At 51.7% G+C, this 14,515-nt stretch overlaps 1 protein-coding gene across 1 annotated transcript; it reads right to left on the reverse strand.

The window, feature by feature from the left end:
* Window positions 1-3,506: 3,506 nt before the first annotated feature.
* On the reverse strand, window positions 3,507-4,736 carry LOC141929436 (putative G-protein coupled receptor 19). Its single transcript, XM_074838855.1, has one exon. It carries the CDS (start codon window positions 4,734-4,736, stop codon window positions 3,507-3,509), a length of 1,230 nt encoding a protein of 409 aa, XP_074694956.1.
* Between the last annotated feature and the right edge of the window lie 9,779 nt (window positions 4,737-14,515).

A 14,515-nucleotide genomic window follows, 5' to 3' on the forward strand; every position in this document is an offset into this window, starting at 1 on the left:
GTCAGCTGTAGGTTGTTGGCATGGATCACAAGGGCAGAACAGCTACAGCTGGTATTTATGAGGCTGCTGTTTCAATTCAGCATGATGAGACATTACTTTTTCCTGCCCGCTAATGCAATTGTTCACCTTTACCTATAAAAGAAATGCAACCCTGCATTTTACTGAATCCTGCTTACTGCTGCAAAGCAAAATCCCTTGTTATTTGTGCTATGGTCTCTAGAAGGCACATGCAAAATGTGGATTGTGCAGATTTGACACACATCAGGTTCTTCCGTCTACCTAGAAGTAACCTGTGTCATCACACCTTCGCTGTCAGCGGGAAGCCTCAGTGAAGCCGGGCGTCGCTGGCGCTGCGGAAGCGGGTGAGCGCAGTGCGGCCGAGCAGAGGCTGCGGGGAGCTGCCGGGCAGGCGGCTGAGCAGAGCGCAGGGGGCTTCTGGCAGCATGCTGGTGGGAGAGCTACCAGGAAAGAAATGTCATTCTGGAACAAGTTTTGCTTTTTGATTGCCTTTTGGAACAAGAGCTTGTTCAAGAATAGACAAAAACCTGAGCGGAGAAGCCCAGAAGGCAAGGATGCTCTCTCAGTTCAGGGAGGGGCAGAGCAATAGCACACACAGGATGGTTTCTTTGCATCATTCCCCTTGTTCAGCAAACACATCTCCAGATACCAGCAATACTATTATCTGGTACAAGCACTTCTCTAAACCCCTTCAATGATTCTTAATGGCCAGAACAAGTTTTCATAAAAATTCTCGTCCAGAATGATGTTTGTTTTCAAAATACAGCTCTGTTTGGCTGGCTGCACCGTCTTCATCGGCTGGAGCGAGATAAAAGGGCTGATCGCTTGGCTGAGTAACTCAGATCTCTTCTCAAGGGAAGCAGCACATGGTCCAGAAGGAAGGCAAAGGATACAGCTTTGCAGTTGTTAGCCTCATGCTTTCTCTGTTCAGTGTGCGCTGCGTGTGTGAGGAGACAGGTCTGTCCGCAGCGGAGAAACTCCAGGTAGTGAGAAAACACCCAGTTATCTCCCCACAGCCAGAGATAAGAGATTTGGGTTGAGACTAGTGATGTGAAATGAACCCATGGGGCAAGGGAATGGGATTTCTTATCATCCCAGTTCAGTTTCCAAACTGCAGCCACTCTAGGTGTCCTCTCAGGAAAATTTTTCTCTGTGTGTATTTTTCAGTTTTGACAAAAAGGTATGTTTTCTTGCAGCTGCATTTTGACTGAAAAACTTGGAGTAGCTCTGGAAAGTGTATATGTTACTTATCCAGACTGAAAAAGTAGGATGCTTTTATTCTGCAGAGAGGAGCCCCTGTGATGGGCCTATTTGATGCAAGCCAGCAATGTAATTTAAAATTTTGAAATGTTAAAGGAAAAATTATTTTGCAAATTACCTCCCTTATCCACAAGTTACATTCCTAAAGCATCACTTGGAATATCTCAACATTTTCAAAATAGTTTTTGCTTAAGTGGAGGTGTCATCAAGAAATGCAGGGTTCCTGAAGAAGTTTTAGTTTCAGTGAAATAATATTGTCTGAACATAACCCATTCTGCTGTCCTGTTTCAAAACAAGATGTATGTTAGGAAGGAGCACAGGGGTGACTGCAGCTCTGGCCCGGATGTGGGCATGTGCACCAGTGTGAATGTGATTTAAACCATGGTCTCAGGTTGTGGTTAATCAGGTCCATAAGTGAAAACAAACAAATCAACTGGCACCACGGGAAGGTGCTTTTCTGTTTGCTTTGTCTGAGGTTATTTTCCTTTATTTATTTATCCATACAATCTGCATAAGCCCTGGAGCTAAGAAAAGCACATGATGTACATGACTGCAACACCTCATGGCTGCCTGCTCTCCCACCTTAGCTCTCCTGGTACAATGGAAGAGACATCAAGCCAGAAGTCAGGACAGAGCAATGACATACTGAGCTCCCTAACACCAGAAGAGAGTCCTGCCAATTTTATACATGTCAGATCAGAGGAGTATGACCCCGCAGACTTCAGCACCAAGGATCTCATCCTAAAGAAAGCCAGAGAGTTCTGCACATGCAGTCATCGAACCATCCTCACCTTCTTCTGTCGGCTGTTCCCAGTGCTGGACTGGCTTCCCTGTTACAATGTCAAGACGCAGTTGCTTGGGGATGTCATATCTGGGCTGCTGGCGAGGATAGTTGCCATCCCTCAGTCCATCTCCTACTCCCTCTTATCCAACATGGATCACATCTATGGAATCTACACCAGCTTCCTCTGCAATATCATCTACATCGCTATAGCCACATCACGGCATAACTTCATGGGCTCCTTCGGTGTCCTGTGCCTCATGATTGGGCAGTGTGTGAACCGGCACCTCCAGCTAGCAGGGTACAGTGACAATGCTGGCTCTTCACTGGTGGGCAACTCCACCTCCTCCAGTAACGGGACAGGTGCCTGTGACAGGAGCTGCTATGCCATCTCTGTGGCCCTTTCCTTAAGCTTTCTGGTCAGTCTTTACCAGGTCCAAATATTCGCTCTTGTGTTGTTTCCTCTCTGTCATTTCCTTGCTAGGAACTTCTCTGAGCTAAAGATCTCTAAGTTCCAGTCTTGGTTCAGGTCTACAAGTCATGAGAAACCTTTCCTGACATGACTAGACCCTGACACCCTTGAATCCAATGTAATGATTTAGAAACCCCCAAACCCAGTTGAATGTGGGCTTTTGTTCTCCCCATGAGATAGGCCAGCTCCTTGGATGTGACTGAAACATCCTTTAGGATCAGACACAGCAAGGGAGGAGAGGGAACTGTGAACCACCTTCCCACCACCCCAGTCCTGGAGCTGGGCTGGTTCCTGGTGCAGGTTAGAGCAGGTTTGGGGCTGGCAAGCACAGCCCTCAAGAACCCTGCCATCAGCAGGGGCTCCTTCTAAGGCCGTGCTCCCTGGGAATGCCCCCACTGCCTGGGTCTAGCTGTCACTGAACGACTTCAGGCTCTTTCAGCAGGACAACTCAAATTCAGTGCATCACACGGGTTTTGTGCCACCAGGTGATACTCACAGCTGCTTTGATGTGGCTGCTGCCTGGAATTTCAGTGTTAGCTCTGTACCCTTATTGCTTGTAAGGAGCCAGCGGCAGGGACCTTTTAGGCTTCTTTGTATGGCATCTCTAGCCACAGACAAGTCTTCTAGGTGCCGCGCAGGTGCCGCCGGGCTGCCGCCTCCCCTCCCTCCACCGCCCCCCCGCTCCCCCCCGCCGCCTTCCCCCCGGAACGCCCCGCTCCCGCGACTCTGGCGTGGGCGCTGGGGGGCACGAGTGAGCCGCGAGTGGCAAGGTTCTGCTCGTGATTCAGGGAGAGAGTTCCAAAAAGCAGGATGTAACTGAGAGACTGCACACATCAAAATCAAAGCATTTAATAAAGTAAAACATCTTTTCCCTAAAAACTATGCTAACACTATGGAAACATGAATTGGATGAAAACAGGGGGGAAACTACTGGTTCTGGGGGTGCAGGGTAAATTTTTAAAGCAATGAAACCAGCTAGACTAAATTATCTGGAGGGTCGGACTCAGCAGCCCAGGCAATCTTCTTCTTCCTTTCTTGTCTGTAGAAAGCATCATAGATGGAGTCTTTGGTGACAGTTTTGGCCGGAGCTGGGATGTCCGCGATGCCAACGTGATTTTTTTTGGCTATCCTGGAACTGGTGGTGATGGTGTAGGCGTTCCTTCTGTAGTATTTCATGGCGGACATGCAACAAACTTCTTTCATCCCTCTTCTGAACTTTGCATTATAGATGGAGTAGAGGGCTGGCTTGGCGGCTGAAGAACTGAAGGAGAGCCAGGTGATGGCCAGGAAAACCAAGGAGGTCTTGCTGTCGGCTGTTTCGTGCAGGTGCCACAGCTGTAGCACGTAGAAAGGGAGCCAGGACAGGAGAAACGCCGTGCTCACCACTAAGAGCATCTTGATGGTTTTCACCTTTCTTCTTGGGACAATATTGATTGTCCTCCTGACAGTCCCGTCGTTGAAGCCTATTCTCCAGATGTACGTGATGAGCCGCTGGTAGAAGAAGATAGTGAGGCTGGCTGGAATCAGAAAGACCACCAGGAGGTGGGTGATACTGTAGGCAGAGCCTTGCCAAGAACCCGGGGGGAAAAAGGGGCAGTGGTGGTCGCTGCTGGAGCCATAGAAGAAGAAAGCCGGTGCTGCAAATCCCGCGCCCAGGAGCCAAGAGGCCAGAATCATCTTCTTGGCTTTCTGCTTGGACACTCTGAAGCTCAGGGGGTAGATGATGGTGTAGAAGCGATCAACGCTGATCCAGAGGAGCACGTCTACCTGGACTCCAGGGGTGAGGTACTGCACATACCTTACCAGCTTGCAGATGACGTTCCCCAGCATCCACCTGCCGTAGGCCAAGTGGAGCAGCTCGAAGGGCGCGCTGGCGACGCTGAGGAGAAGGTCTGCGCAGGCCATGGATGCAACAAAGTAGTCGGTGGTGGATTGTGTCCTCCTGCTGCGGTGGATCACTAAGCACAGGAGGGAGTTTCCAAAGATGGAAACCAGCCACAGCACTGCCCAAACCATGCCGGCTGCTGCAATTTCCCCCGGCCTCAGGTCATACTGCAATGCAGTGTGGTTCCTGCTTGAGCTGGGTGCCATGGGGGACCCCGTCTCCTCGTAGGCAGCAGGAGGGATGGAGGTTTCGGGGTGGCTCCTGTTCTGCAGCAGGAGCAGTAAGGAAGGGAGAAGAAAAGGATGGCTGCTGTTACCCATGCTGTGGGCAACTGTGGCCACGTCTTTTGCTCAGGCTGCAGAAAGAGGGAAGAGAAAAGGTTGTATGATTTAGCAAGCATGTTTGAAAAGCCTACTGTAACCATTGAAAGATAATTTCCGGTGGTGGACGCGCTGCTTCAAGCAGCAGATTTGAGAGAAATGGTCCGCAATTTATGGAGAAACTGTCTGCTACAGCAGAGGCCATGAAGTTTCATGCAGGCCTTTCTGAACGGCCTGGCTAGTTTGGGACAGGCCTTTCTGTCCTCTGAAAGAGAAATGTGCCTTTCAGAGCCAGAGGCCGAGGGGCAGTTTCACCAGTGTCACCGGAGTGTCCTGCAATGGGAGTGAGCGGCGTCTGCCCCGCTGAGCCCAGGCATGAGCTGTACTGCCCCGTGCCCGTGGCAGAAACCCAGAGCAGCAGTGAGTGTCCCTGCTCCCTCGGCTTGACCAAAATCCCTCAGGTAGATGAGAGACAACGGAGCTGTTTCTTCTTCCGAGGGGGGGGATGGGAAGAAACGTTTTCCAGCATAATCCCATCTTCCTGGGGAAGGCTGCCAGCAGCCAAACCCTGCTCCCACCCCAAGGGCTTAGTGACACTGTTCTGGGGGTAGTACAGAGCTGCGCTTACCCAGTAGCATCCAACCCTTGTGGAACACTGGTGTTCCTGTCCCTAAGGTCCCTGAGCCTTTCTGTTTCTGGGTGTTATTTGGGAAGGTAAGTGGGGTCTGGATTGGAAGGCAAAGGAAGGATCAGCGCAGCGGAAGGCCTGGCACCAAGCTGGGTGGGCGCTGCTCCCTGTGAAGCCTCCTCAGCCCTTCCAGAGTGGGCAAAGTTTCATCAGGAGCGGGACGCTGTCTCTCCTAAAGAGCCTGTCCTGAGCATCCATGCTGTCCCCACACATCCTGGCCTCATTATCTCCCTGCCCCACCCACGGTAGCATTTCCCTCTGCCGCCCTGAGAACAAGGTGGCACGACAACCTCCCCCCAAGCCCTGCAGAAGACGTTTTAATCGAGGGCAGAGTTTGGGTTGAGAAGGAAATGTCTGGGGGAGGAGGGCCGTGTGCTCAGGCAGCTGAGCTGGGGGGCGGATTTCCAGCAGCAGAGCCTCGGCTGAACGGTCCCCAGATGAGACTGCCGTTGGCTGCTGAGGATCTCTGGGCTCTGGAGAAATCCCGGGCAGAGGGTGGATGTCCTTACCTGGGTCAGGGGCTTGCCAAGCAGCAAGCGTGACTCTTCGCAGTTGAGCACGTCCTCGCCCAAGCTGAAGACCCTGCAGGTCTGTGGCTGAGCCAAGGGGCAACTGAAGGGTTGCCCCAGCAACTGAGCCGAAGGGCAACTGAAGGGTTGTCCCAGCAACTGACCCCAACACCCAGCACGGAACCTCTGCCCATAGCTGGCCTATGGGGAGGTCCTTGCCCAGCTCTGCCCAGGGACCCGGTCACCTTGTCTAGACCTCGGGATGTGCCAGCTTTCTGAGCTCAGCAGTCCTCTCCTGGCATGAGCTGCGGCTTTGCAGGGGTGCGGGGGGGTGACACATGAGCCTGATCCCTGTTCTTTTTCAGTGCCATGGCTCCCCTCACAGTGCCCCCCTTTCTCCTTTTCCTTGCAAGTAGGTCCCCTTCTTGGCTTGCCAGAGCCTTGCCGTCCTTCCCCCGCCTTCCCATCCCCTGGGCAGACATGGCCTGGCCTGGGCACTGATAACACAGAGCCTCCACGGCTCTGAGGCCGCGTACTGGACGTCACCAAATGGGTGAGCACGAGGCAAAGAGCGAGCTTGGCACTGGCTTTCTTGAGATGTGGGCTCTGTCGGCTGCCAAAGAGCTCCCTGTGACAGAGGGACAGTGCTTGAACTTGGGCGCCCTCAGGGTTTCCCTCTCTGAAGCAGGGCAGAGCGTTCACCCAAGGTGGACTCTCTTTGCTGACGACACCAGCACCCCCAGTGCTGACACAATCTACAATCCGTCTGCTTTTTAGACGCAATTTTTCCCCTTCCCAGCAGGACCAAAGGCCTGGGCAGTCCTGCTGGGTTGTTCTCTCCTTGCGCTGGCAGAGAAACAGCAGCAGGAGCCGGCTCCACCTGCAGCCACAGCTCCCTGCCAGCTTGCCTCCCCCGGGACGCCTCTTTGGGACCTGTTCCAAGAGGCCCCCGTGGAGGATGCCGTCCGGCCAGCGTGGGACTGTGGAGCTGGTTTTGCTGCTCCTCTCTGGGGAAAAGCACTGGTTGGTGCAGGTGCCCCAGCCATACCTCAGCAGGAGGGGCTGCGGCCAGGAGACACAGGGAATTGCCGAGGGGAGGAGTCCCTGGGTGCCTGGAAGAGCCGTGTCCCCTTTTGGGGAGCAGGTCTTGTCCCAGGGGGTGCCCAGCCCTGGCTGCTCGGTGGGGGCACCAGGCTGGCTGGAGAAGCAGCTGGAGAGGAGGCAGGGAGGGCAAGGCCAAGGGCAGGACTTTGCTGCGGCGCTTGGGGCCACGAGGCCTCTGGAGAGGGGCAAGAGCAAAGATGCGAAGGCGTGGAGCGCTGCCCTGATGCTGACCCTCCCTGAGCGGTGGGAATTTTACCCCTCCTTTCAGCATCCAGGCAGCATCCCCCTGTCTCTGCTTCTGCATCCCAGGCATTAGTCCTTGCTCTGAGCTATGAGGCCCTGCATTATTGCCAAGTACCTGAATAACTTTTCTTCCGTGAACTCCATCTGTAAAAACACCTTCCAAATTGCATATTTACTATGTGACTGTTATCCTGGCCTCGTCTAAGAAATGTGACACCGAAAGTACCCTGCTGAAAGGAACTCTGACAGCCAGTTGGGAGCCCAGGGACAGAGACTTGTGCATGAAAAAGGAATAGTACTGGCTCTGGTCAGGAAAATGGCTTCTTGTCACCAAAAGTCTTATTTCAAATGGATTAAAGAGCATGGTATGCCCAGCTGCTTGCAGGTCCTTGGAGCAAGGTGGTAAGTGTCAGACGAAGCTAAATTGACTGAACAGGCCAGTACAAGCCTTGCAGAGCTGGATGGACAGGTGTGCCCAGCGTGCCCTGGGTACAGGTGCAAGTGGGGCACAGCTCTCAGGAGCTGCAGCACCTCTCTCCAAGGGTCCTTGCCGGCCATTGCAGCATGAGGCAAGTCCCCAGGGAGGTTGCATCAGCCATGGAGCAATGAGTAATGGCGCATTTTGTGTCTGAACAGCAAGTCAGTAGAGAAGAAAAGTCTTGTTACCTGCAAGGATTATGACCTTCCTTCCCCTTTGGAATAGTATTGCCATAATTTTCTTTATAAGACTGTTTATGGGGAAAATTAAATTGTTTTAGTTAGACTTTAGATGCATTTATAATCTCAGTGGGGTCATAAAGCCACAGCAGAAAATAAAACCAGTGCTGATAATTCCTGGGCACAGCCTGGCACAAGATAGTGCAGATGAGATTACTGTCAGAGTGGCTGTTCCCACAACCCTCTGCCATGGGAAATGTCTGTTTATGTGAGCAGTTTCTGCTCAGAGCTGGGAGAGCTGTGAAAATGCCAAAGAGATTCCTGGCAGTTTTTCTGTGATGCCTTCCTTTGGAAAGGAGAACTGAGGTGGCAACCTTCCCTCTCCTCTTCAGCCCAGAGCAACTGGGATCTTGCTGGCAGTCCTTGCACAGGCTGCTTGCCCAGGTCTCCCAGCCCATCGGCTCCAGCATCACCTTCCAGCCCACAAGTCAAACATCCCAGTGACCCAGCGTTCCTCTGTTCCCCACAGATCACCAAGGTAACTCAAGGATAATTGCTATTTTTATATCAATTCCTACGAAGAGGCCCTGGGTTGTAAATGACACAGAGGAGAGATGAGGAAGGACAAATGAGATGGTCCAAGGTCAGTTTATAATCAGTGTCATGGGAGATCAGGCTGGCCTCTCACCACCCATCTCCCGCTGGATGCAGATGTGAGCAGGAAAGGACCACAACTGGGGGCCAGTTCTCTGGTGAGGGCACAGGGCACTTGTCTGTCCCCAGCACTCGACTGCAACAGCCCAAGTCCCCTATTTGCTGGAGGGTCTCACCATCTCAGCTGGGGGCTGACCCACTGCATCTCCCACTCGAGAGGACCTGCTGCCCTGTCCTGCTGCCGACAGGCTGCACCCCAGGGCATCTGGCATGCCTGTCCCCTAAAGCTTCTCCAGGGGCCAAGGAAATGCCATGCAGCTGAAAGCTAACGTTATCCCTCCTGGTAAGCAGGCTCCCCTGTTATTCTCCTTCTCTCTCTACCCCCCCCCCCCCCCCCCTTGCTGTGGATCTATAAATACTCCAGGAGTGTGATAAATAGAGGATTGCTGCTAAGGCTTTGTCAGCTGCAGTTGGAGCTGACTGTGCAGCTGTTAATTATGCCTCAGCAGCAGCTGGACAGGTTTAAATCCTTTTGATGCTTTGAAATGCTCCCTCTGGGGAAGTTCAAGGAATAAAGGTTGTCGTGGCTGATGGGTGTTTGCTTCCCCTTTTAGAAAGCATACAAGACACTGATTGCTGCATGGAGGGCTGTTCTCCTTGCTCTTGTTGCCTGTTCCTGGAAACACACACTGTATAATGGCAAGAAGTTGCTTCTGCAGATCTGTAACTGCAATAAAGCAGTTAGTGTGCTGCCAGCACGTGCATAGAATTTACCTATGTAAGCTTTCCCTAGCAGACAAAACTGAGTTGGAAAGAGAAAGCAGTGACCTGCAGGTGATGGCACTGGATTTTCTGGGAAACAAATAAAGGTTAGGGCCAGCATTAATGTTTCACTGCAGATAGCCTGGTGACAAAGGAATCAACGGACAGTGGCTTGGGCTAACATAGGCCAGCTGCAGGTGAAAAGCTCCAGAGGGGTTCAGCACAGTCCACAGTTCAGTGGGTGCCTTGTGTAGAGGTATCGTCATGGATGATGGATGATGCCCTGGCAATATGAAAGAAAAATCCCAGCTGCAAACGTCAGATGGTGATTGTGAGCAAGTGTCTCCAAAACTGTTTGCAGAGCTGGGGTGGAGCCGGCCCTGGAGCCACAGGGCTTGGGCCTAGGCAGCCTCTCAAGCTGTGTGCTCAAGGGAGAGATGGGGAGAGATAGGAGGACAGGTCTTCCTCGGTCCTGGCTGTTGCACCAGCTGTGCCAAGTTTTTATTACATGCACCAAGTTTACTACTAACCTGAGCTCCACACATCTGCTTCAGAAGTGCTTTCCACACTTAGTCTCCTCTTAAAAGGTTGCTCTGAGGCAGTGTAAAGCACTGTAAAGTCCTTGTCATAAACAGGAGTCTGCTTTCACAGGTATTTCCTCCTGGACATAGTCTTCTTCCAACTACAATGACTGCAGGCCAAAGTCTGGGTGTGATTTCTGTTGTGCAATTAAATAAATGATGTTCCTGGCAAAGGACACTGCCTTCGGCAGGCTGGCAGTGTGCACAGGTGTGGATACCCAGGCACACCAGCCCGGATGCACGCTCATGCACGTGCACTGACATGCCCAACCTTCTAGATGTTCACCCAGGCACAACGCTGCTGCACCATTTCCAAGCCCCAGCTCTCCGCCTCAGGTTCCCTGTGCAGAGCTTTCAGCATGACAGGGCTGTGATAATTTGCCAGCAAAGCCTGGGATCTTTTCCTGCTACAGTCACATGGAAAAGAGCCTCCAATCCCCACATCTCCAAGACCCTCCATGACGTTTGGACCCTGCTATGAAAGCTGCACAGGTGGTGCAGCCTGAAGGCGAGAGCCTGGGCAGCAGGGACAGGACCACAGCACACTGTTCCCTGCTCCATCCTTGGCAAGTCACTGAGCATCCAAACCCTCTTTGCTTAGGTTCCTTCCCTCCCTCCACCTGCTCTAAAATGGAAGCGATAAGATTCACATCCCCAAAGGGACCTGCCAGGGCTAAATCAGACAGCTTTGCAAGCAACATTTTTGGTAGGATTTGGTAGGATTTCCAGATTTTCCAGAAACAGCAGACACAGAAGCTTTTGAGATGCAAAATCCCCCATATTACTTGTCTGGGAATGTGCTCAATTTGTTTTTTCCACAATGAATCTAAGAGATAGGACTTTTCTCGGTGATGTTCTTGTGAAAACAAGACGTTTTGTCGGGGTTTTTTTAACGATATGGCTCAGTATCCTCTGCATAATGAGTCACCCAGCACCCCTGGGAGCCCTGGAGAAGCAGCCAGGCTCCCAGAAATCCTCTTCTCCCCTGCTTACAGACAGCGTCTCTCCAAAGGAGAGCAGATTTGCATTAACAGCATGAGTGGCACCTCTTATCTCAGCAGCACCTGGAACGATAAGGGCAGTTGCATGAGTAATTAACCATTAATGTCTGAAGAAGCAGAGCAGCTTCCTGAAGAGGTTCAGATAAGTTTCCTTGTGTCTACGGGGGGAGCTGGCACTGGCAGCAGGTTCCTGCTTCCCATGTCGTGGCCATGTCTGGCTGGGCAGTGATGCTGAGGCTGTGATGACGTCTGGGGCACGGCCACATTCTCAAATTTTAGACACACAATGGAAATTCATCTTCTCAAACCCTGCGGATCAAGACATCTCCAGACATGGAGTTGTTTCTCTAGAGAGCAGTTCAGAGCCCTTAGCCTTTTCCCGTGGCTATAGAGAGGGTCCAGGGGGACAAGTCTACTGTAGGCTTCCCCAGCGGACGTCTAGAGAGTTCAGTGCAAAAGAGTCTGGCCACTCTCCTGCAGGCATAATAACAACCTTTGCGTTACACACCCCATGCTAGATGCTTTCCTGAGCACTCAGCAACCAGTTGCCTGGACAAATCAGCAGCTGATGCATGCAGGTAATTGTAGCTACAAACTGGGAGATGGCCACTTTGGAAAGATAGACATGGGGAAAATAATCTCACGTCACTCAGGCTATGCAGAAGTAAATGGCAATGGTAGGATCCTGTGGCATGGATAGAGAGAGCAGATGGGAGCTTCATCCCGCCTGAGACAGGTGCTAAAAGCAGAGAGGATAACTCATGGCTGGACATGCCATGGATCCCAGCTCATTGCACAGCCCAGGCTGGCCACAGGTAGGCAAAGGGTGTCCTTGTGTATCCCTGAAAGGGAAAGCTGTGCCATCACCCCACCACCCGCCCTGCTCCACTGGTGACAGTCACATCCTGGTTCCCATAGGGACCAGTGCCACTCCAAAGGGAGAAGCTGTCAGGTCTAGTGGAGGGAAGGAAAAGGAGGAAGGACAGAGATGAAACGAGCCGAAGAGGAAAATTACTCTGGGCAAAATTCTTGCAGTGTCCAGGTACTCACACACAGCAGTAGCTGCTGGTCTCTGTGATCTCCTACAAAATAGTGAAGTCAGCCCAGTGATTGAGAAATCTGTCTGCAATTGCCGTTTTGCTATTGAACTAGCTCTACTCTTTGCCCTTTTTTCAGCCTTGCCTGGAGATGAATCGGATGGAGTCAATTTGCTCCACTTTGTGTCTGATCATTTTCTGCCTTTTAATCAGAAAGTCCATCAGGGAGATGAGGCAGATCAAAGCACCTCCATTTTACTCATCACTGCAAGCCCAGGGCCCCTTGCTGCCCAGCCAAGGCTCTTTAGTGACAAATAATGCTGCCCTCAGTCATTGCCCAGGAAATGAAAATCCGCCCCACTCGCCTGGTGATGTTCCCTCCTAATTACAAGCGGATACTTTGCTTCTTGATGTGCCATTAGTCACTTAGAGGCTCACATCTCGCTAGCTCTTAGGAGACCTCACTGGGGAAAACAACTCTGTAGTCCTTCCAGATCCATGCAGGAATGATTCCAGCTAAAAATGGTTTTGCAGCTTCTTTTAAAAAAGGCAACTCCCTGGGCTGCAGCCTGGCCTGCAAGGACTGCCAAGTGCATGTACTGCTCTCTGTCCTGGCAGGCTGAGCTGCAGATTGATCTGCTGAAGACCTCGGCTGGGGATACTGCAACACTGTCCCAAAGCGCTGGGGCTGGGTTGGCCTTGGGAGGCATCTTGGTTTGGCAACAAGCATCTCCCAAGGGCCCAGGTAGATAAGAGAGGTGCATGGTGCAGGTCTACCCAGTCCTGCCCTCTGCCAGCGTGGGCAAACCTGGCACAGAAAACCCCTCAGGGAAGCTTTTTTGGAGCAGCAGCACTGGTGCCAGCGCATTCATGGTGTCTACACCACCTGTGTGCATACCCTGCCCTGGTTCAAATGTCACCGCTTCCCCAGGGATTGCTTAGCAAAGAGGAAAGTAGTGTTGCCAGACTGGTGTGGGTTTGTCATGACGGCCATGGACCAGTTCCTGGTTAGACACAGTGTGTTAGGGGAAGAGTAACCCACTGAGGAAAACCATCAATGTGACAGGAGATTGGGAAAATAAAGGTCAGGGAGAATGAGGGAAGAGCAGAGCTCTGCTGGTCTAGCACAGCCAGAGCAGGTCCTGAGGAGGGGACACGCACTGGCTGGCCACCAGAGACATGCCAGCTATTAGCTAACGAACTGGCTCAGCTGCTCTGGCTGATTTGAACAGTCCAAGCAGGGAAGCCTGTGCCAGTGGGACTGAGGAAAGCGAGGAGGGGGCAGAAGGGGAGCAGAGCAGACATGGACACGCACCGCGGCCAGGAAGTGCTGGGCTCTGCGCTGCCTTCTTGGCAGCTACCATCTGGCTGGCTAATTAGTGCACATTACAATGTCCTTTGAGAGTTTGAAGTACTTGTTAGTAATAATAATAACAACAATGATAATAGTCAAGATTAAAAATAATTAAGAAAGCAAACCATTGAGGAGGTTGGATGCTCAGCTGCATGGATAATCAAGGGGACTCCCCCAGGGTCCTTCCCTGGGGACAAGGCCACTGTTATAAGGTGGTGGTCATGGTCCACCTGGGTGGGACAAGGATTTGGAGAAGTTTCAGAAATGCCACCAACCCTTCTATCTCTGATATATTGTTATTGTCTCCTTCTTTTCAGGCTGCTTGCTCAAGAATACCTCAATTTCAATGAAAAGAGAGCAGAGGAGAGTTGACAAGCAGACTCCTAACCGTGGGGACCTTATTACTGGGGCTGGAGAAACCAGTGAGCACCTTGGTGCTGGTAGCTCTGCTTGCTCTGAGTGTGGCAATCAGTAGGTGACAGCTTGCCATGATCTGGGGGGGTGGCAGATGTGTCACACTGGCACAAAGTGGGGGATATTGTAAGAGGTGAATGATGGCCCAAATAATCTGCAGCTGGTATCAAATCAAGCTGTGGAGGCAAATGATGTTCCACAGAAGGCTTGAGGCAGAGATTGGTGTTGTGAGCCCAGCTAAATGATGGGGTTTCTGTATTTTTTAATCTGTCAATAATACAGGTCTCAGAAACTTGGAGAGAAACTCTTTTCCTTGGTGCTGTCATCACTGAAAAAAGGTGAGGAGGATAAATTGTTTTTCAGTGCATCCCTAACAGGCTGTAATCCTGGTTTCTAGCAGCCATCAGACATGTGGCACAGGGACAGTGAGGGCAAGGTCTCAGCTCAGGCAGGCAGGAGGTGGCATGGAATTATCATGATGGGCAAAACAGGAGCAGAAAGAGCTTTGTGTTCCCCTGTTTGGCAGTAAGGAAAACCTCTGAGATTCCTGGCCTTCAGGAAAGTAGCAAAAGGCTCAAAGCAGGGCAGGAAGATGGTAGGGATAAATAGAAAGATAGGGAGAGGAACTGGAATGAACTTAACTTGCTTGATCTAAAAAAAGCTTGAGATGTGGAGGAGGTGAGTTTAGAGCATGAGCGTTAAGCTGGACTCTGGTTCTAGCTGCACTGGAGCAGGTCCATTCATCTGCTGCCCTTGGTCTCTGTGGCAAAATCCT

The sequence above is a fragment of the Strix aluco genome, chromosome 13, assembly GCF_031877795.1.
Source record: "Strix aluco isolate bStrAlu1 chromosome 13, bStrAlu1.hap1, whole genome shotgun sequence".
Taxonomy (NCBI): Eukaryota; Metazoa; Chordata; class Aves; order Strigiformes; family Strigidae; genus Strix; species Strix aluco.